This window comes from Loxodonta africana, chromosome 15 (assembly GCF_030014295.1).
Source record: "Loxodonta africana isolate mLoxAfr1 chromosome 15, mLoxAfr1.hap2, whole genome shotgun sequence".
NCBI lineage: Eukaryota > Metazoa > Chordata > Mammalia > Proboscidea > Elephantidae > Loxodonta > Loxodonta africana.
This window is the reverse complement of record NC_087356.1, coordinates 73,779,108-73,802,730: the sequence shown is the minus strand read 5'-3', so window position 1 is coordinate 73,802,730 and position 23,623 is coordinate 73,779,108. Positions and strand designations below refer to the sequence as shown.

Sequence of the window (23,623 nt, the reverse complement as noted above, 5' to 3'; positions counted from 1 at the left end):
AGCCGAAGATACAGGCAGTCTGGCTTCATGCTCTAACCCACGTTTTCATTCTAGCTCTAATCTGAAAGATTCATAGTCTCCTAGGTAATAAATGCTAGTAGTTTTATTTACAGAAATGGAGGCACTGGAAAGAAAAGACCTTTTGCGATGGATAGGCATTCTTGTCTGTACTTTCAAGATGAAAAACCAAGGCAAAAAAACAAGGATCCATTAAATGACCTCATTTTCACCAATGTTAAGTTTCTCTCTTTGAGTCGGGTGCTCAGGGATCTGACTTTAACCCTTGCTCTTTAGCCAGGGACAATTTAAAAACCGCTCAATATATTTCAAAGTAAAGAATAATGTTTACAAAAATCAACATTATGGTTAGAATCCTGATTTAGAGGTCCTAAAACGATGCTGTTTTCCCTCTACTTAGATTTATTTCCCTTTGAAATTTGAATGATAGACTATAATTTCCACTCAAAAAAAAAAAAAAATTGATCTCAGACTCTCAATATGGCATTAGAGTAGGTTTTCACTTCTGTAACGTAAACGGCATTCTGGGAATTGTAGTTCAAAAAAATTAGTCAAAGCCTTGCCTTAAAGCAAAGGAAAACCTCTTTCTTCTTGCTTTTATAAGCAACAATTTTAAAAGCTGCCTGACAAATCACTTGAGCCCTACTCTTGTGTTTTGATGTCACTAGAACCTTCTCAAAGCAATTACTCCCTTGTATCTCACCATAGTCAAACCACAGTTCAATGTATATGGATTAGAGAAAACCTTTTACTTAATGGAAATTGGAGCAGCATTGACTGTAGTGAATGAATTCAGAGTGGAGAGAGAATCTTCATGTGATAATCCTTAAACCCACTCCAGAACTACCCTTACGACACTCGGCACTCACGAAGAAAGAGATCAATGTAATTCCTAGAGCATTAGAAATAACCTCTTCAGTCCAGGAGTCTGCTGAAACCCTGTACATTAAATTTAAAAATCAGAAAGCAGTACTACAGTACATAGTGTATGTGTTTAATAAGGTCTTGTTTACCAGAATACTTAAATATAATTAGCTACCATTTGTAGAACTATTTGCTTTCTGTATAGGATCTCATTCATCCTTCCAAGAGTCTCCTAGTTGAGCATCATTATCCCCATTTTGCAGATAAGGAACAGAGGCTCTGAGACTTGTGTCAGGGCATACGGTTAGTTACTAAGTGACGGAACAAGGATGGAGCTGAATTCTCTCCCAACTCCAAAGCCTGCACTGCAGATTCTAAGTATGTGACCAAGGACTAATCCGATAAGGGATTTAATTTTACTATCTAGTTGAAGTAAAGATATAACAATTTCAAGATGGACTGAACTGAGCCAGAGTAAATAGTTATGTAAAATTATAAACTGTAGTAAAGTAATAAACATTTTTCAAAGGATACTGTGTCCTCAGGAGAGTAAAGAAGACATTTGAGGCTAGTTCTAATAGAATTATTAACATTCTGGGAGCTTCCAGCAGTTGACTTTCATTCCTTCTAGTTTCTAGTAAGGTTTTCACTGGCTATTGCTCTCAGAAGTAAACTGCTGGGTCCTTCTTCCTAGTCTGTGTTAGTCTGGAAGCTCAGCTGAAACCTGCCCTCAATGGGTGACCCTGCTGGTATCTGAATATTGGTGGCATAGCTTTCAGCATCACAGCAACATGCAAGCCCCCACAGTACGGCAAACTGACAGAACCAACAAATCTGTCTTGGAAGAAGTACACCCAGAATGCTCCTTGGAAGGAAGGATGGCGAGACTGCATACTTTGGATGTGTTGTCAGGAGGGATCCGTCTCTGGAGAAGGATGTCATGCTTGGCAAAGTACAGGGTCAGCAGAAAAGAGGAAGACCCTAAAAGAAGTGGATTAACCCAGTGGCTGCAACAGTAAGCTCAAGCATAACAATGATTGTGAGGCTGGCGCAGGACTGGGCAGTGTTTTGTTCTGTTGTGCATAGGGTCACTACGAGTTGGAACCGACTCGATGGCACCTAACGACGACAACAGTTTCTAGTAACATTCATCCACGTTGATTTCCATTGTGTTTATTAGACAGATGTTCCATTTAAGGTGATTGGTTGGCCAATCTCCTCAGACATATTATATTACATACCTTGTTCTCCAGGTTTCATACAGTGTTTTAGGGATAGCTGCTAGCGATTTAGTTATTTATTTCTGATCACCCAGAAATAGTTATATGAAAGAAGTGACTTTTTGTGTCAGTATTAGTCATTTGTTTTCTGTTCATTCATTTACTCACACCCTGTGCTTTGCTTTCACCCTGAGGTACTCTTGGGAGCAGGCATGGTGCCATCAGAACAGTACAAAGTGTGTGGGGGCATGAATCGTGCCTATTAAAGGCAGAGTCCCCGCCAGAAATGCTAAAGTGACAGTGACTTCTGGCTTGTATTGGCTAGAGATGACCACTAGTTCCTTTCCAGCTAATTTCAAAACTGGAATGCATTAGCGTATTAAAATAAGTAAATAAACAATGGGTTTGAAGCCTTACAAAGTATAATTTAAATATATATCACCTACAATACTGTGAGTTTATCAAGAGAATTAAGAAGATTGTAACCAAGTTACTAAAGGAGTATAGCTTAATACATGACCTTTACTGTGTCTATTTATTTCCACTCCCTGACAAGTCTGTAAGTATAGAAAACTTTTGGTGACTATAGTTTTTTAATGTAGTGAATTTAAAATAAATTATTTTCCCAACATTTATATACATTACTGAGTTTTGCACAATATACTCAGTTCAACTAGAAAAAGAATGGATTGTTAGAGATCTCTTAGTGTTAGGTTTCTGAAGGGGTCAGCCTATTCCCCTTAGTGTACAAAGGGGAAATCGCAAGCCCTAGACCCATTAAGAGACTGGCACAAATTCACACAGTTGGTCAATGGCAAAATCTCAAGACCTGTCCATTGCTTTTTTGATGACATCACAGCTACCTTGCAATTCGAATGCTGTTAATGCAAGCATTATAAATTACAACAGAGCAGTCTCTTCCTCTAGGCAGTATTTATGGAGAATGAACAGAACATCCTAGCCTTCTGTGAAAAAAGTCGGTCATTAGCCTTGTAAGGTCTCACTGAATAAGAGGAGTTGTTTTTGTAAATATTGCACCACACAGCATTTCCCTGTGAAGATGCAGCCTTTGTTTCATGTAACGTAACCTTAATAGAAGCGAGGTATTAGAATTTTATGTTGCAATTACTAACATTCCCTCCTTAGGTAATTTGTATTCATTTAAGTCACAGATTGTCCTTGGATCAAGACTGGGACTAGTAAGAACTCAAGGCAAATATCTGGTTATTTTTCATCCACAGATCTTTTGTTGGAGTGAAAGAAGGGACTTTGGTTAGAATTGTCTACATTATATAATTGCTGTCAATAAAATTCACTAGAAAACAATCCAGCCCTTCACTTTACTGTGCGTCTGTAGACAGTCTTTGGCCTTGAGTTTGTTAAACCACCTTTTCCTATTAAAATGTTTATTTTGTTTTTTTAGAAAAATAAAGTGCAGTACATGACATTTTCTGGACTGCAAATAACCTCCAGGAGGCAATTTCAGTGTATTTGTGGGACCATTTTATTTCATTCTTGCCAAAGTGATTTTTTTAATCTTTTGGATTTATTTCATTTTATTTACTTAAAAGCCATCGATAAGAGGATTAAAACGAGCATAGGCTTCAGAAATCCTTGGAAACAATTGTCAATTTTATAGTTCCTTGAGGAAGCATGAAAAACTTTACACTTAAAGAAAAATTGAATTTGCTGTTCATATGCATAAAAGATTTAATGGCATACAAATTGGGAATAATTGTCTGTTAAACAGGATTAAATTAAACCTAAATCAATAATAACATGTGCAGTTTCAATTTAACTGCCTACTTAAAATAAAGCGGCAAATAAATAACAGCTAAATAATTAACAGCAATGCTTTTATTCACCCCCTCAACAGGCAAAATGGCCAGTTATTGAATATTTTATTGTCACTGCAAAGCATGTTAATTGTACTAGAAACACGCTCTAATCTTAGTAATTTTTTGATTGAATGCTGTGCTGACTATGAAGCTCTTCATTAAATGGAGATTTGATTTTATTTTGTTTGAAGTTAGCAGAGTAAGTACTCAAATACGGTCCATTAAAGCCAGCAAATATCCTGGTGTATGCACGCGAGACTGCCCTCCTCCCCCTTCCTCTCGGCCTCCATTTCTGACCAAGGCATCTGAAGAGGCCAGTCGGCATCTGTTGTCTGAACAGTAACAAAAGAGTTGTGTACTCATTGTCTGTGTAACCTCTCCATCAAATGGGGAGGAAAAGAGGTGCATGCTTTGTGTGCAGATGATGGCTGATGAAGGGCCACTTCACACTCATTTTGTTCCAATGTGGTGACCTGGACCACAAAACACAATTGAGCTTCTTTGCACACAAGCCCGGTACAATGGGTTTCTTTAGTATCATGTTCTGTTTCAACCATTAGATTTGTTTCTGTGAAGTATTACAGCTTTCCATGCTTGTGATATTGCAAAACCTCACCACTATTTGTTTCAACAGATGCTTTCCATCCAGAAAGGGGAGGAAGGGAGTGTTTTAAGGTAGTTTATGCAACTCAGCAGGAATAAATGATGCAGTGTGATTAAAGTTCTCGTAGGAACCACACTTTTGGATTCTGATCCGGTATATGTATACTCTTAGAATTTCTCTTCAAAGAATTGGCTCAAAAACAGTTTTCTCAGCCAAAACCATTTATTGTGTTGATTTGTTTCAAAACCCGAGTATTTTGTAGGTTCTGCTGAAAACACCAGTCTTTTTCTGCAGTGAGCGATACTGCTTTTACCTCCATTTAAGAAAGGAAATTTGTTAAGGCTAGAGATTGCAGCTTTTTCCAAAGTCCTATAATAATTTAATTCTCTCAGTTTTACCTTCCTTATCATCTTTCAGCAGTTGTTAAAATATTTCATCATGTGAAAACCCTGGCATTTCTTAATCCCATTTCCTAAATTACATTTTAAATAGATTCTCCACAGTGCCTAAGTCTCTTCGTGATAAGAAACTGGATTTTTAAAGTTGGGTATTAATTCTTTCAGGCCACCAGGGTACCACTTAGTACATCACAAGACAACTTCGTGCCCTGAAAATAACTTAAGCCCCGGGGAGAGACGAACCTCTTGAGATCCAACAGCAGAAAGGACAAATTTGCAACAACAGTTTTATGCCATGGCTACTGAGTGTAACACACAGCAAGCCTCGAGCAGGGACTGAGCTCACTGGTACAGGTTTTTACAGCCAACATGGACACTTTACATGTTAGTTCACTTAGTCCTCTCAACAACTTATGAGGTAGGCACAATTATTATCCCCATTTTCCTGATGAGGAAGCTGAGGCACAGACAAAGTAAATAACTTGCCCACACTTACATGGTAACTAGGGCACTGGGAATTGCGTGCAGGCAGTCTGATTCTAGGGCCTTTGTCCTGAGACACACTGCTATACCACAAACCAAAAATATTCCCTATCATCATTCAGAGAAGCAAAACACCCCAGATATGACATAGGACTGAGGAAGGCCTATAGTCACCACTGTGGGCTTTATGTCATTATAAGCTGGTGCTGGTCAAAGACGAGGACCATCTGAGTGCCACCAGCTTTCCGCTGAATCTTAGTATAACTTCAGTGATGGAAGCCAGGGAGTCCATCAGAGATGAAAACCAGGGGATCCATATCCTTTAATCATTAAAGACTACCTAAAAAAAAAAAAAAAATAGTGGGTGTTACTCTTTTATTCTTTTGTGAGTTTATCACAGGATCATAGAACAGTAGAGTTGGAATTGACTGTGAGATATCACCTAGCAGTTGAATCTGGAAATAACTGGGTAACATTTTCAGAGATAAACTGGGTTATGTCTTCCTATTTTAAATGCCCATAACAGCCTTTTTTTTTTTTTCACGTAAGCCTGTTTTCTTTGCAACACTTTATATACACTAACTGTTTACTTAATTACTTACAGTTGATGCGTAAAGCCTGTCTTCCTCACTAGAAGGTAAGTCCCATCAGGACAGAGGCTGCTTCTGTCTTGTATACCACTGTATATTTAGTGGGGCATTGGTGGTTCGGTGGCAGAATTGTCGCCTTCCACTCAGGAGACCCAGGTTTGATACCTGGCCAATGTATGTCATATGCAGCCATCGCCTCTATATCAGTGGAAGTTTGTGTGTTGCTATAGTGCCAAACAGGTTTCAGCAGAGCTACTAGACTAAGATGGATTGGAAAGAAAGGCCTGGAGACCTGCTTCTGAAAATCAGCCAGTGAAAAGCCTGTGGCTCACTACAGTTTGATCTGTAATCCTGGGGATGGTGTAGGACCAGGCAGCTCTTTTATGCTTGGGGTTGACATGAGTCAGGGGGCCGGACTTGATAGCAACTAACGACGACACATCTTCATATGCCTGGTATTCTGCCTGAACACAGGCAAGATTTGGTGACGAGCTGGCAGGCTGGACCGACTTACTCATATAAGGCAGACATTGCAAAAATGCTTGTTTCACTACCACCTATAGGAATAGTTGCAAGATGCAGTGCAACCTGACGGACAGAGCCAGGACCCAGAGCTCAACTTCCACGGTCCATAGCCTGACTCCACCACTTCTTAACTCTGTGACCTCGGGCAAGTTACATAAGTTCTTTAGCTTTAGGTTCCTCATCTGTTAAGTGAGGGTAATAATAGTACCTCTCTTACAGACTGTTCTCAGGAAAAAACTAGGGAGTCACTATTAGCATCCCCTAGATCAGCATACAATAATATGTACTGTCCCCAAAGTCACCACTGCACATCCCTCCCCCGACTATGTAGTAGAAGAGTAATCACCAATGTGCTATGTCACCTGTGAAAGGTTGCCAGCCTCTGCTCTAAACAATGCTCTAAAGTAGAGGACTACCTGTTCTAAAGCTTTCCAAAAAAGACTTTAGAGCCTTCTGAAGGTAGTCCTTTCCAAAACGCCATCACTTTGGCTATCTAGAAGTATTTATGTCTTACTAAAATCTTTGCTGTCTATTTTTTGCAAAATGTCCAAACCCTCAAGTTTAGTTAAGCCCACACTCCTTCGTATAGTTTGCAAAGCCCTTCAAGATGTCACCTCTGCTTAATCCTGAGCTGTATTCTTCCATCTTTCCTCCTCCAACCAGCTATCCGAATTTGTTCTTTGAAAGTGTTACGTTCTCTTTCACGTCCTTTTTACATGCTCTTCCCCTGCCTGGCTCACACGCCTGCCCTTCTTCGCCAAAGGTCTCAACTAAGCCATCACTTCCTCCAGAAAGCTTTCCCCAGCCTCCCATGACGGGGTTAGATGTCACTCCTTTGAGTCCCGAAGGCACGGTGCCCTTCATCAAGGCACTCATCACTTTGTATCATGAATTGCTTATTTCCTTGTCTGTATCCTCCATGAGGCTGAGTCAGCCTCCGAGTTGTTCATCACTACACCCCCGCCCCGCTTAGTAAGTGCTCAATAAATATCCATTGAATCAATGAGTCAGCAGATGAATGAGGAAAGTTAAATTTTGTCAAAACAGAAGTGAACAAATGGATGAGGAAAGTTAAATTCATTTTTTTCTTTTCAGTATATCGTGGATATAGGAAAACTGAATCTTCTTTCAAAAATCTTTATTTACTTGAACATAATCATTGAGATACCCCTTAATCTTTTCTTCCCCCACCTAAACAACCACTGTTGAACCTTATGTTTAACTCAGAACAAGATAAGCTAAACTCATTCGCTAATTTGGTCCGATGCGTGAAGCTTCTGCATGTTTATGTTCTAATTGACTACCACTGGTGTTTTAAAATAGACATCTAATGCTACATTTGTGTTGACTAAAGTATTTTTAAAGGCTCAGTTATTTATTCAAGAAGCATTTATTATCTTTATGTCCAGAGCACAGTCCACAGTGCTAGGCCAGGGATGGGGAAGGAAGGATAACCCGCAGTCCCTGCTGCCCAGGGCCTGAGAGTCTAGATGAGGAGACAAGATTACCATAGTGAAAAGTCAAATAGGCATAAATGCAGAACACTTTAAGATACCTGGTCACATTTGAATCCGTAAGCAGTCCTGAGAAATAAACAAAACAAATATAATTTATTCCCATTTACAGATGACAGAAACTGGCTCAGAGATGAAACGATTGGCCAACTGATGCAAGGGCAGGTAGTGATGGACACAGAACTTGAGTCCGGATCTGTCCAGTTTCAAGTCCAGGTTGTGCCCATGTGCAAGGACCAATGACTCTTTAGAGCCAAGTGAAACAAGTTTCAAAACCCGAGTATTTTTTTAGGTTCTGCTGAAGACATTTGCCTGAACACAGGTAATCTTCGAAATTAAGAAATACTGAGTTCATATGATGGGCCATTGCCCAGAGGCAGGGCCAGCTCTACAGGGTTTAGGGGGAGGTGAGATATCCTGACGAATGTGGACCGTCACCATCCAGGCAGTTCGCTGGAGGAGAATATCATTTTATTCTCTTGGTAGAAAAGGAAGAGCAGCCTATTTCAAGAAGTTTTCCATCTTAATATGGGAACTAACAAACTCAAAATGACAATTTAGCAAGACACGGGAGTTCTGGCTTTTTGCTCTACTTTTTGCTTTCCATCAAATCAAAGAAGCCTAGGTCCACAGGAAGAAGAATAAATTAGCATCAGGGGGACCATTAGTTTGTTTACCCAGCATAAAATTATATCCTCTGTAAACGGGAATATCAAATAGCATAAAAAGCCTAGGTGATTTACATTTTCTTTTTGATTAGAGGATTGCATCTACTGTACTCAAGGAAGGAAAATCTCTCCCATTTAGCTTTTGAAGATCAAAGAGGCCATTAAATATGCCATATTACCAGCTTTTTTTTCTTTTTGGTTAAGGCTAGGGGGTACTTTACAAATTGAGATTGTCTTGGGGAAAAGGGAAGACTTTATTTGGAGTCATACATAGATCATGTACTAGTTCGCTTCCCTCGGGCAAGACCATATACTTAGCCATTTGTTCAGATTGGGCTGTCCCAGAGCATAAGCTGCCTGCTAACTTGTCTCCTGAGCTTGTGTGCATAAATGTGACAAGCAAGAGAATAGGAACCAAGAGGCTTTCAGTGAGCCAGGGTCTGATTCTAAGCCTCGGGGATATTTCTGCAGTACATTTGATAAATCTACAAAGACCAACCAAAACACCAAACGCATTGCTGTGGAGTCGATTCCGACTCATAGCTACCCTATAGGATGGAGTAGAACTGCCCCATAGAGTTTCCAAGGAGTGCCTGGTAGATTCGAACTGCCAACCTTTTGGTTTGCAGCCGTAGCACTTAACCACTATGCCACTAGAGTTTCCAAAGACAGAGGTAGTGGGAAGTAAAATCTTAGAAAAGGATGAACCTATGTAGGTATTCAGTTGGGATAAGATCTTGCTTTCCTCCCAAAAGGAGCAAATGGAGGCAAATGTTGTCTAGGTGATAATCTCACCTGCCTGTATTTCCCTTCCAATATAAGTAGCCAAAGTGTGTATATTACCAGGTTGGGGGGTGGGGGGGATCCAATTTAATCTTCTCCAGCTGAAATACTTAACCGTTGTTGGTGTGCATAACTAATGGCATTCCTCAAACCACAGTGATTCCCTGGTTTAACATTATAGAAGTTTGTCTTTCAGTTGTCTTCTGGCAGTTAGAAATTAACTTTCCCCCATTTTTATTCCATATTTTAAGGAACTTGGATAAGTAAAACTTCTTTGCACTCATGTGTAGTATGTAGGCTTAATTTAAGCCTAGGATATGTCTTTGACACAGAGATAAACCAGCCAGTTGCCCTTAAGTCGACCCAGTTCATGGAGACCCCATATGTGTAAGAGTAAAACTGTGCTTCACACAGTTTTCAGTGGCTGATTTTTCAGAAGTATATTGCCAGGCCTTTCTTTCAGGGCACCTCTGGTGAACCTGAATCGGTTAGCAGCCAGGCATATTAACCTTTGCATTACCCAGGAACTCCTAGCACACAGATAATAAAAGGAAAATTATAGGATAAAGATTGAGATTGATTTCAAATAAAATGATCAAACTGAATATAATGAATGAATTTATTCTAATTAAGGGCTTACCATTTCTTTTCTGCTTTGGGCAGCCAACAACCAGTAGAGGATAAATATTCCGACCTCCGATATGATCCAAACTGGAAAAATAAGAAAGAGGAAGGGCAGTTGTTGACCATGGAAGCATTGCCGGAGTCTCTAACCAGCTCTTCAGAAAATTTGACTTTGGATCCACTCTACCCTTCCAAGGAGACCTCAGTGGAGCCCTCAGGTGGAAACGATGAACACAAGACGAGCCCACAGAGCGAAGCCTCCTTACTTGGTAGTGAATTTTTAAGCTCAAACTATGAACGTCATGCCCTTCTAGGCCAATCGTTTTCCGAGCCGAGCGATAGTGACCAGGAGGAGAAGTCGAGCAGCCTTTCTCAGTACTTGAAGAGTTCAAGTTCACATAATGAGGTTTTCCTGCCGGCATCACGTGGCCCTCGGCGAAGGAAGCCCAAACAATATTTTGTGGAAAAAAATAAGCTGACTTTAGGATTACCTACTCCTAAAACGGACTCTTATCTTCAACTTCATAACAAAAAAAGGGGGGAAACTCACCTAGAACAGGTATGTAGCTGCTACTTAAAGATCTCTTCTGAACCCCTAAAGTGGAATTTGTGTTTGTCTGAAATGATTGGGTATCACTTCCCTTGGGAGGATGATGTCATCATAACCACCTGGCTGAGTAAAACAAATGCCTCCATGAGATACACTACACGTTGTCCTCTTTGTAGAGTAAGTGGAATTATTCCATGAATTCTTAAGAGCAAAAGAAAAGCCATCAGTGGCATAAATGCTGTAATTATTGTAATTCAGCTATTATATCCAAAATTCCTCCATTCAAGGAAGTATAGAATTTTTTAAAACTATGTATTCCAATACAGAAAATACAGGATTGAGCCTTTGATTCTCTGTGTTTATTGCCTTTGTTTCCAACATAGTGCTGGTTCTCAACCTTTTTTAATGCCCCAACACATGGGGAAAACCCTGGTGGCGTAGTGGTTAAGTGCTACAGCTGTTAACCAAGAGGTTGGCAGTTCGAATCTTCCGGGTGCTCCTTGGAAACTCTATGGGGCAGTTCTAGTCTGTCCTATAGGGTCACTATGAGTCGGAATCAACTCGACGGCAGTGGGTTTTTCAACACATTGGAGGTGACATGACACTCATATCAATAATAGCAACTCACACACAGAAGTGATTCTCAACTCCTGTTGTGAGATGAGAACCTCAGAATTCTGTTGGGAGTGGGAGGGGTAGGGTATAATATGGTGTCTTTTTTAAAGTTCTCCAGGCAATTCTATTACCCTCCCAATACCCATTAATAATCACTACCTATCCTTTATTGTGGAAACCCTAGTGGTATAGTGGTTAGGTGCTACAGTTGCTAAGCAAAAGGTCAGCAGTTCAAATCCACCAGGCGCTCCTTGGAAACTCTAGGGGGCAGTTCTACTCTGTCCTATCGGGTCGCTATGAGTTGGAATGGACTCGACAGCAGGGGGTTTTGTTTTTCCTTTATTGTCTGATGCAAATGATGTTGTATGACTAAACCTTAGTATTTCTCTGTATACTAATGCCTTCTCCTCTTTATCCAATCGTTTTGAGGGTAACTTCTATCCGAGATGATGGATCCAAAATCTTTTGGAGCCAGTAAACTTCGCTCTATTTCATGGACTTAAATAAAGATCATACCAGTCCATGGACACAAGCAAAGAGTGTGGCTGTGTTAGTACAATCCATCACCCTACTGGGAAGCAGCTTGAAGTTCATCACCCACTAATGTGGGGTCATCTTCAGATACGAAAGAGAGGTTGTTGTAGTAAATATGAATGCTCACAGACCTATTCCAAATCCAGCTTGGTGTCTTTTAAAGTGCTCTAACCTCTAAGTGTCTTCTGATGGAAGGAGAAGGATGAGGTGGCTGAACATTCATGATTCTCCTTGATTCAGAAAATCCCTTTATAGTGTTAAAGGATTATGTCGCATCTTTGCCTGCGTAACTAACAACAAAACAAAGGAATGGGTGTGGTATATTTAGTTGAATTACCAAAACAGAAACATAGCTGAATTCAGAGTTTTCAAGGTTATTGGCCCAATTCAGATGTTAATATACTTTTTTGTTCCATAAAACTTGTGATGTTTTGAATTTTGCTTGATTGCTCATTTAAAAATATGAATAAATCCAACAATCCAGCATCTGTAGAAAATGTTTATAGCTAGTAGTTTCTCTCATATTTTTCATTACATTTTACATGTGTTCTTAAAAGAAGCCAATCTAAGAGGAGGGGCAAATAGTGAGATCCAAAAAAAAAATAGTTTATGTCCAATAATAAAAGGGGAAAAATTTTTGAAAATTTATTATAATTTTTTATGGATTTTCTTAATTGCTGCTAATATTTCTTGATAGTTATAGCTTGATTTATTAAACAATATTGAAATGAGTAGATTGTCAGTGACTCCATAGCAAAATTTTAATTATGCCACAGAGGAAATTTTTAAAAATTCTAGGTTTGCTCAGTCTTTAAGCTCTTGAATTATTCTTGGAAATGGCCACTGAACTTTCCTACCACTCCCTCCACATTCAGATGCCTCAGGGCTGATTGCTAATTGTATTTAAAATTGTTTCTTCCAACATACATTTCCTTCCTCTTCTATTCTTTTAGGAGTTAGTTTGACTTATCAGTGACATAATGATATGTCAGTAGCATAGACTGATAAACGTTGTTTTTGTATCATCTATATATGAAACACGTGCAGGTCTTTTCTGCCAATATAGATAACATGTTCCCTATGAGCAGGAACTATGGTTTGTACTTGTTATTAATCTTCACAGTAACTAGTCTAATATACTGCAAGAGCTCAATAAACATAACGGAAGTGAAAAATAAATCTTTTCTATTACCTCCTGTTGTAGTCATATAGTGCTGCTATAACAGAAATACCAGAAGTGGGTGGCTTTAACAAAGTTTATTCTCTCACAGTCCAGTAGGCTAGAAGTCCAAATACAGGGTGCCAGCTCCAGGGGAAGGCTGTCTCTGTTGGCTCTGAAGGATGGTCCTTGTCATCGGTCTTCCCTTGGTCTGGGAGCACCTCAGCACGGGAACCTCAGGTCCAAAGGATGCGCTCTGCTCCTGGTGCTGCTTTCTTGGTGGTATGAGGTCCCCAACTCTCTGCTTGCTTCCCTTTCCTTTTATCTCTTGAGAGATAAAAGTTGGTGCAGGCCACACCCCAGGGAAGCGCCTTTTACCTTGAATCAGGGATATGACCTGGTAAGGGTGTTACAATCCCACCCTAATCCTCTTTAACGTAAAATTACAATCACAAAATGGAGTACAACCACAGAATACTGGGAATCATGGCCTAACCAAGTTGATACACACATTTTTGGGGGGACATAATTTAATCCATGACACCTCCAAACTTTATTCTCTTTTGTATGACTTGAAGTTTATGTAGGGGAAATGACATTTCCAGAGCAGCACTTCACAATCCTGGCTGGATATTAGAGTCACCTAAGAAGCTAATAATGAAAAGTGATTCCTGAACTCCACCCAGACCAATTAAATCTTTGGGTGAGGTCCTGTTATGGCTTGAATTGTGTTCCCCAAAAATGTGTGTCAGCTTGGCTAGGCCATGGTTCCTAGTTTTGTGTGATTGCCCACCATTTTGTCATCTGATGTGATTTTCCCATGTGTTGTAAATCCTACCTCTGTGATGTAATAAAGTGAGATTAAAGGCAGTTATGTTAATGAGGCAGGACACAATCTACAAGATTGGGTTGTGTTTTAAGCCAATCTCTTTTGAGATATAAAGGAGAGAAGCTAGCAGAGAAGCATGGGGACCTTCCACCACCAAGAAAATAGTGCCAGGAGCAGGGTGTGTCCTTTGGACCCAGGGTCCCTATGCTGGGAAACTCCTAGATCAAGGACCTTCCTCCAGAGCCAACAGATAAAGAAAGCCTTCCCCTGGAGCTGGCACCCTGCATTTGGACTTCTGGCCTACTAGACTGTGAGAGAATACATTTTTCTTTGTTAAAGCCATCCGCTTGTGGTATTTCTGTTGTAGCAGCACTAATTAACTAAGAGAGGTCCTGACCATCAGTATTTTTTTTTTTTTAGCTCTTCAGGTTTGAGAACCATTGTTCTAGACCAGAGCAATGATTCTCAGCCTTAGCTTCAAATTGGAATCACACAGAGAATTTAAAAAATACTGATTCCTTGGCCCCTGAAATTCTGATTTAAGTTATAGTCCAAGCACAGGGCATTTTCAGAGCTCTCAGGTGATTCTAATGTTTAGCCAAGATTGACCATCACTGATCTAGAGCAGTGGTTTTCAAACATAGTATACACCAGAATCATCAGAATGGCTTGTTAAAACAGATTTCTGAACCTAACCTCAAGAATTCCTGATTCGTAGGTATAGGGGGAGCCCCGAGGATGTGAATTTTCTGCAAGGTTCCAGGTGATACTTCTGCTGCTCTCGGGTCCACCACTGATCTTTTGGTTCTCGACTTTAAGTGCTTACGAACTACCTCAAGATCTTGTTAAAATACAGATTCTGGTTCAGTAAATTTGTGGTGAGACTCAAGAGTCTGGAATTCTAAAAATCTCCCAGGTGATGCCAGTGGTGCTGGTCCACGGACCACACTTTGAGTAGCAAGGGACTAGAGTAAAAAACATAAAGGGTTTTATCAGAACCTGAAAGCCAAAGCTATATAACCCAATACCCATACAGAATTGATGTTTTCAGTGGCTGATAGGATTATTCTTTTGGTTTGGGCGTAGAAGGTGAGAAGGTGGGGTGACAGGTTGGGAAGCTATTGTTTTGGACCTTGATTTTTTTTTTTAATTGTACTTTCGATGAAGGTTTACAGAATTAGCTTCTCGTTAAACAATTAGTGTACATATTGTTTTGTGACATTGGCTACCAGCCCCATGACATGTCAGCACTCTCCCTGTCTTGACCTTGGGTTCCCTATTGCCAGCTTTCTTGTCTCCTCCTGCCTTCTAGTCCTTCCCTCTGGGCTGGTGTGCCCCTTTAGTCTCATTTAGGTTTATGGGCCTGTCTAACCTTTGGCTGAAGAATAAACTTCACGAGTTACTTCATTACTGAGCTAAAAGGGTGTCCGGAGGCCATGTTCTCAGGGTTTCTCCAGTCTCTGTCAGGCCAGTAAGTCTGGTCTTTTTGTGAGTTAGAATTTTGTTCTACATTTTTCTCCAGCTCTGTCCAGGACCCTCTATTGTGATCCCCGCCAGAGCAGTCAGTGGTGGTAGCCGGGCACCATCTAGTTGTGCTGGACTCAGCCTGGTGGAGGCTGTGGTAGTTGTGGTCTGTTAGTCGTTTGGATTGATTTTTTTTTTTTTTAATTCCTGGTATGTAGTCTTCTAATTCTTATCTAAATTAAATGTCAGGTATTTAGCTCTTAGAACCTCTTCCAAAGTTTCATGGAAACATTTCCAGTTACTTGAAAGTCAGTACTAATTTGTGTGTGTGTGTGTGTGAAAATATATACAACAAAACATATACTTCAACAATTTCCACATGTACAACTCAGTAACATTGGCCACATTCTTCAAGTTGTGCCACCCTTCTCAACAACCTTCTCCAAACTATTTCATCATCAGTACAAACTCACTGACCCTACCCAAGCTTCTCCCCCATCCTTTCTCATTGCTGCTTTCACCCTGATCACATGTAGATAATTCTTCAAAAGAGTATATGTCTTAGTCACCTAGTGCTGCCATAACAGCAATACCACAAGTGGATGGCTTTAACAAACAGAAATTTACTCCCTCATAGTCAAGTAGGCTACAAGTCCAAATTCAGGGTGCTGGCTCCAGGGGAAGGCTTTCTCTCTCTGTCGGCTCTGGAGGAAGGTCCTTGTCATCAGTCTTCCGTTGGTCTGGGAGCATCTCAGGCGCAGGGACCTCAGGCCCAAAGGACATGCTCTGCTCCCAGTGCTGCATTCTTAGTGATATGAGGTCCCCATCTCTCTGCTTGCTTCCCTTTCCTTATATTTCTTGAGAGATAAAAGGTGGTATGGGTCACATCCCACAGAAACTCCATTCACCTTGGATCAAGGAGGTAACCTGAGTAAAGGTGGTGTTACAATCCCACCCTAATCCTTTCAATATAAAATTACAATCACAAAGTGGAAGACAGCCACACATGGCCTAACCAAGTTGATATACACATTTTTGGGGGAACATACTTCAGTCCATGACAGTGTAATAATGCTTAATGTAGATGTTCTTTTCTAATTAGCCTAAACTATTATTTGGTTCAAAGATGACTTCCAGGGATAGTTTCCATTCAAGGTTTAAATATTTCCTCAGGGTAACAGATTCAGGGGGTCATCTGGCCTCAATGGCTCCAGAAAGTCTGGATTCCATGAGAACTCAAAGTTCTGTTCTGCATTTTCCCCCTTTTGATCAGAATTCTTCCACAGAATCCTTGATCCAAATATTCAGTATTGGTAGCTGGGCACCATCCAGTTCCCCTGGCCTCACAGCAAAGAAGGCAGTTCTTCATGTGGGCAACTGAACATATATTATTCCATTTCCTCCACTGATTCCTGACCTTCCTTCTTCCTCTGGTGCTCCCAGTGAATAGACACCGATGTTGTACCTTGGATGGCTGTTCGAAAGGTCCCAAGACTCCAGGCATTACACAGTGAAGTAGGAGGCAGAACAGAAGTGCCAAAATCAACACTAGGCCAGTTGACTAGAATGTCCCACAAAACCAAGACCCCAAGTGGAGGCTACTGTTTTGGATTGAGCAGCATCCCTCTGGAAGATTTAGATATTTGAAGTATCTGTTTTTCCTTCGTAATTTCTTTGAAAGAGGTGATATATGTCTTATAACTAGGGAAATATTGTTGAGTGAATAAATAAATGTCAACTGCATTACAAAGCCAGGGAAACCCATCTTTTTAATGCAGCATTTTGCTCCAAACATCGGTGCCAAGCTGAATCAGACAGGGTCTTAAGTAGTGTGTTATATTTTGGAAGATCTGAAAATAAATCTAAGAAGTTTACAACATCTCAATAAAACCGTCAACAAGTTTGTTTTTTCTTTTTTTAATTAAGAAGCTGATTATTCAAGTTCATATGAAAATAGGCAACAATAATAAAACAAGCTCTGGAAACGAAGAGTAATGAGAGATGGGACATCCCAGTTAATTGGCTTAATATCGTGTTTAGTACTTCTGTTCTACCTCCTTTTCATTGCATAATGCCTAGGGTCTTTTTTTTTTTTTAATATTTTATTTTGTTTTAGGTGAAAGTTTACAGAGCAAATTAGTTTCTCATTCAACAAATTGTACACAAAGTGTTCCATGACATTGGTTGCAATCCTCACACTGGGCAGCACTCTCCCAATTTCCACCCTGGGCTCCCTGTTTCCTTTCATCTGGTTTTCCTATCCCTTCCTACCTTCTTATCTTTACTTTTGGGTAAATGTTTACCTCTTGGTCTCATGTAATTGTTTGTTCTACAGAGCACGTTCTTTTCATGTGTTACTGTTTATTTTATAGGCCCGTCTAATGCTTAACCCGTTGCCATGAAGTCCATTCCAACTCATAGCGACCAAAAGGTCAGCAGTTTGAGTCCACCAGGTGCTCCTTGGAAACTCTATGGGCAGTTCTGCTCTGTCCTATAGGGTTGCTATGAGTCAGAATCAACTTGATGGCAATGGGTTTGGTTTTTTTGTTTGTTTGCTTCATCTATTGCTTGACTGGAAGGTGGTTTCTGGGAATGGCTGCAGTTCCAAGTCAGAGGTGTGTCTTAGGGCCACAGTCTTGGGGGTTACTACAGTCTCTTTTAGGCCAGTAAGCTGGTCTTATTTTTATGAATTTGATTTTTTGTTCTACATTTTTCTCCCACTCTCTTCAAGACCCTCTGTTGTGATTCCAGCCAGAGAGGTCAATAGTGATAGCCAGGCACCATCTAGTTCTGGTCTTGGGGTCATGTAGGCTGTGGTACATGTGGTCCATTAGTCTTTTGGACTGATTATTCCCTTGAGCCTTTGGTTTTCTTCATTCTCCTTTACTCTGAATGGGAAGAGACCACTAGTTGTATCTTAGATGGCCACTTGTAAGTTTTTAAGAGCCTAGATGCTACTCACCAAAATAGGATGTAGAATATTGTTTTTATGCACTAAAGTTATGCCAGTTGATGTAGAAGTCCCCCGAGTCTATGGTCCCTAGCCTTCAAGTCTGGTATCTTTGTCCTAGGAGGTGTTTGATTGTGCATAAGAAGTTTCCATGATTGTGCCCCTTGTGTGTTCTGTTGTCTATATTAGTATACGTGCAACATCTACAAATATGTATGTAGAGGTTACCACCTACCTAACCTACATCTGCAGGTGGGTATGCTCCCTTACACCCTCCCATGCCTCTTGAGCATACCTATCTACCTATGTGTTCTTTTGTAAATTATTGTTTGTTAATACTGTTGTTGCAGGATTGTCTATGTTATAGTAATTGCCATAGTTGCCCCTTGTTTCTGTGTTCCTTTCAGTGTCTTTGCCTTTGTCATGCTGTGCTGATGTCTCCCATGTAGTGTATTGCCTTTCCCTTCACCACCAATATTACTACATGTGCCTGGGATTTTAAAAACTTGCAAGCGGCCATCCAAGTTACAACAATTTGTCTCTATTTACCTGGAGAAACAGAGAAAAAAGGAGAATCAGAAATAGAGGAGGAAATGGAATGTGTGGTTAATTGCCTTCATGAACAACTGCATCCTTTGCCATGAGACCAGAACTAGATGGTACCCAGCTACCATTACTGAACACTTTGATCAAAGAAATCTATAGAAGAACCCTGATGTAAAAGGGGAAAATGTAGAACAAAATCTCAAATTTTCATGGACTTCAGAATTTCTGGAGCTATGGAGTCTGGACGAACCCCTGAAACTAGCCTTAAAATAATCTTTAAACCTTAAACGAAAAATATCCCCTGAAGTCTTCTTAAAACCAAACAATAGTTTAGCTTAACTAGTAAAAAAAAAAAAAAATTCCTGCTGTGACAGCTGGACTAAACCAAAAGCTAAGAAGCTTGCCGAATACAACCAAACACTTCGAGGGAGAGAGTAGCAGGTGTGGGGGCTTGGGGACCATGGCTTCAGGGGACATCTAGGTTGATTGGCATAACAAGGTTTATTAAGAAAATGTTCTACATCCCACTTTGGTGAGAGGCTTCTGGGGTCTTGAAAGCTAGCAAGCAGCCATCTAAGATGCTTCAATTGGTCCCAGCCCAGCTGGAGCAGAGGAGAATGGAGAACACCAAAGACACAAGAAAAACATGAGCCCAAGAGACAGAAAGGGCCACATAAACCAGAGACTCCATCACCCTGAGACCAGAAGAACTAGATGGTCCCCAGCTACCACCAGTGACCCCCCTGACAGAGAACACAACAGAGAGTCCCTGATGGAGTGGGAGAAAAGTGGGGTGCAGAACTCAAATTCTAGTAAAAAGACCAGACTTGATGGACTGATTGAGACTGGAGGGATGCCAGAAGACATGGCCTCAGACTTTCTGTTAGCCCAAAACTAAAACCATTCCTGAAGCCAACTCTTCAAACAAAGATTAGTCTGGACTATAAGACATAAAACGATACTGGTGAAGAGTATGCTTCTTGGCTCAAGTAGACACATGAAACTAAATGGGCAGCTCCTGTCTGGAGGCAAGATGAGAAGGCAGAAGGGGACAGGAGCTGGTTGAATGGACATAGGAAATACATGGTAGAGAGGAGGAGTGCGCTGTCACATTGTAGGGAGAGCAACTAGGATCACATAACAATGTTTATATAAGTTTTTCTATGAGAAACTGACTTGAATTATTAGCTTTCACATCAGGCACAGTAAAAAATAAAATGCCTGCTGTGAGCATTATGCTCTTTTAAGATCTAGGAAATCACTAACTAAATAGTAGACAAGTTAACTTTGGTGAAGGGAAAGACAACACACAGTATAGGGGAAGGCAGCACAGCTTGACAAAGGCAAAGTCATAGAAGCTTCCTAGACACATGTAAACACCTTAAGGGACCAAGTTACTGGGGCTGAGGGCTGGGGACTATGGTCTTGGGGGACATCTAGGTCAATTGGCATAAAATAGTTCATAAAATGGTTCTACATCCTACTTTGGTGAGTATAATCTGGGGTCTTAAAAGGTTGTGAGTGGCCGTCTAAGACACAACTATTGGTCCTAGCACATTCAGAGCAGAAGAGAATGAAGAATACCAGACACAAGGAAAATATTAGTCCGGAGGACTAATGGACCACAGGAACCACAGCCTAGAGCAGCCCGAGCCCAGAAAAACTAGATGGTGCCTGGCTACCACTACCAACTGCTGTGACAGAGATCACAATACAGGGTCCCAGTCAGAGCAGGAGAAAAATATAGAACAAAATTCAAATTCATAAAAAAGATCAAACTCACTGACAGAGACTAGAGGAACCCCCAAGACTATGGCTCCTGGACACCCTGCTGACTCAGAACTGAAGCCACTCCTGAAGCCTACCTTTCAGTGAAAGATTAGACAGGCCTATAAAGTAAACAGTAACACATGTGAGGATCATGAGTCTTAGTTCAATCAAGCGTATGACACCAAACGGCTAACACCTCCCCAAAAGCAACGACAAGAAGGCAGGAAGGGACAGGAAACTTGGATGAATGGACACGAGGAACCCGGAGTGCAAAGGGAACAGGGGAGAGTGCTGACACATTGTGGGGATTGCAACCAGGGTCACAAAACAATTTGTGTAAGTTTTTGAATGAGAAACTAATTTGCACTGTAAACTTTCACCTGAAACACAATAAAATTTTAAAAAATCATAGGAAACCCATACATACTGTGTCACCATTAAATACTGCCCAATGGTTAACATCGTAGAAACATGTTAATGATGTATTGTAAAGTGAAAAGGCTGGTTTCCAAACAGAACATAAAATATAATTCTACTCTGTACAAGAAATACATACAAACATAGAAAGCAGCATAGAAGAGAAATCAAGGGACAGCTGCGAAATGTTAACCGTGCCTGTCTAGGTGTTTATACTATTAATACTTTAATTTTATCCCTTTTGACTCTACTTCTAAATTTTACATAATTGGTTAAATTTCTAAGAAAAAAAGCAATTAACTTTTTTGTGTGCATTATTTTAAGATACAAGGAAGGCTGTAGCAGTGATTTGCCAGCCCTGGCTGCAGATTCACTTAAATCATCTTATGTTAAGAAATTATATATGGCTTGCGTATGGGAAGGTGATTTATTATGGTCTAGGAATGACTTACCTGATCCTTATTGAAATACATAATTTCTGTGCCTTTCGCCTTTTCTTTTGCTTACAGTGGGAGGGATCTCTAAAAATAAATGTGGCTGCATTCTTTGTTCTAAAAAAATATTACTTTTTAAAAACTAACCTGTAAAAAATACTGTAAAAATAGGAAAATTGTGTTATACCCTTTCAGAATCTACAGAAGACTGATAAATTAGACTGCATAGCTATCGAGAAAACTTCTGCAGGAAAAAACATAAGCAAAGCCCAGATATAAAGAACTAGGAAAAATAATTCATATCACAAACAAAACACTATTATCTTTAATATATAAACAGTTCCTAGAAATCTATTTTTAAAAACCTAATAGGAAAATTCACAAAAGATATGAATAGGCAAATCACAGAAGTTAATACATATGACTCTTAAACATATGAAGAGATACCCACTCTCAGTCAAAAGAGAAATGCAAGCTAATACTATATTGGCATTCCATTTTTGACCTATACTTAGGCTATTAAGAGCCAAAAGTTTGATAAACCTGTGAGGAAAAAGTACAGTCAAGCTGGTGAGAGAATAAATGGGTATAACCCCTGTGGGGACAATCTCTTAATAGCTGTGCACTCCCTGAGAAAGAAAAACATAATGGTCAGCAGCATAGACTCTGGATTCAGGTTGGTTGGGTTTGAATATTGGCACGGCCACCTGCTAGCCTTCTAGTCTTGGGCAAGTTACTTAACCTCCTTGTGCCCTGGTTTCCGCATTTGTGAAATGGGGATAATCATAGCACCTTCCTCATTAGGATAATTAAGAAGATTACATAAATGGGCTAGTATATGTAGAAAGTTTAGATCCATGCCTGGCACACAGCGAGCACTATATAAGTGTTAGCAATTATTGTTTTTATTTGCCCCCACACATTCCACTCCTAGGAATTTGTCCTCATTATATGTGTACAGTTTGGAAATAACCTCTGTATAAGCTTTTTCATTTCAGCCTTGTTTATACATGCATATTTGTTTCAGCCTTATTTGTGACAGTAAAGATTGGAAACCACCCCAATGTCAATCATTTAGGGAGTAATTAAATAAGTATGGCGCATCCACGCAGTAGAGTACACCGCAGCTGTTAAAAAGTAAATGAGGACATTAAATGCCGCATGGACAGCTTATCAAGATTTACTGTTAGAAGAAACATCCAAGTTGTAGAACAGTGTTTACAATGTAAAAAAGTGTGTGGGGCAGGGGGGATAAAAGCATATATTTCTCTTTGCTTGGTTTGCATAAAAAAACTGTTGCAGGATACAGAGGTGGTTAATTGTGGGAGTTGGAGGGACACAGGAATAGGAGCACAAGTTTTCATGTTATCCCTCTCCACGTCTTTTATTTTTCAACCATTCCTGTTTACTACCTTTTAAACAAAAATCAAATTGAAAAATAGCAATGAAAAAATAGGGGCAAAACATTTACAACACACAACATTTTGCGTTAGCTCTTCCAACTTCCTACCCTACTGTACCTCTTCATCCTCCCATCCTCACATCCCCCCCATCCAGGTTGCTCAAAAAAATTTTGCATTTTTTGCTTATAAATCATGGTTCAGAGTAGAACCATGAATTACGAGGAATTTTATATTCAACTGCGCCACAATCTTTTTGCCATTTTTCATAGATCCGTTGATTTTACGTTAAAATACACTAGAAAAGCAATTTGTGAGTACATACCATCTTAATCCTATGATGTGTGAAGCAAGAAACCGATGTGAAAACCAACACACACTAGAGGGCACCTAAGTATCACAGTCAACAAATAACTTCTCTGGTAAATATTCAGTGCTTCCTTCATTCATGATTTGTTCAGTAGTCAAAAGGATCTGTGTGTCTGAAACTCATTAGAGTTTGAGTCCATTCGTGGTCTACCATTAAAGAAAAACGTGTCTTGAAAAATGAGCTACCTTTATATCTTGCTTCTAGTATGATTTTGAAGACTGATGAAGTTGGAATTTAGTACGGGTTGAGAAGAGAGCTATACGTGCTTTATACATGTTATTCTACTCTTTCTTTGTAATTTCGTAGAAAGAAATCTTACAAACGTGAATATAGAAAGGTTATTCAATTACCTACAGTCATCAAAACAATATAAAGCCTTCAATAGAATCCGTTATCCATTCTGAAAGGAGCCCTTGTGGTGCAGTGGTTAAGCGCTCAGCTGATAACAGAAGGGCC

The 23,623-nt window shown here is 40.0% G+C and overlaps 1 protein-coding gene across 4 annotated transcripts in view; it reads left to right on the top strand.

Moving 5' to 3' along the window:
* Positions 1–23,623, top strand: part of JHY (junctional cadherin complex regulator) — a 77,467-nt gene that overhangs the window by 5,688 nt on the left and 48,156 nt on the right. For 3 of the 4 annotated variants that reach the window (XM_064268368.1, XM_064268367.1, XM_003418201.3), the window contains exon 2: positions 10,169–10,688. In XM_064268368.1, the coding sequence (XP_064124438.1) occupies positions 10,169–10,688 (520 nt within the window). Of the gene's footprint in view, positions 1–10,168; positions 10,690–11,713; positions 11,844–23,623 lie in introns of those variants that run through there. The other variant, XM_003418202.3, reaches the window with a different exon arrangement.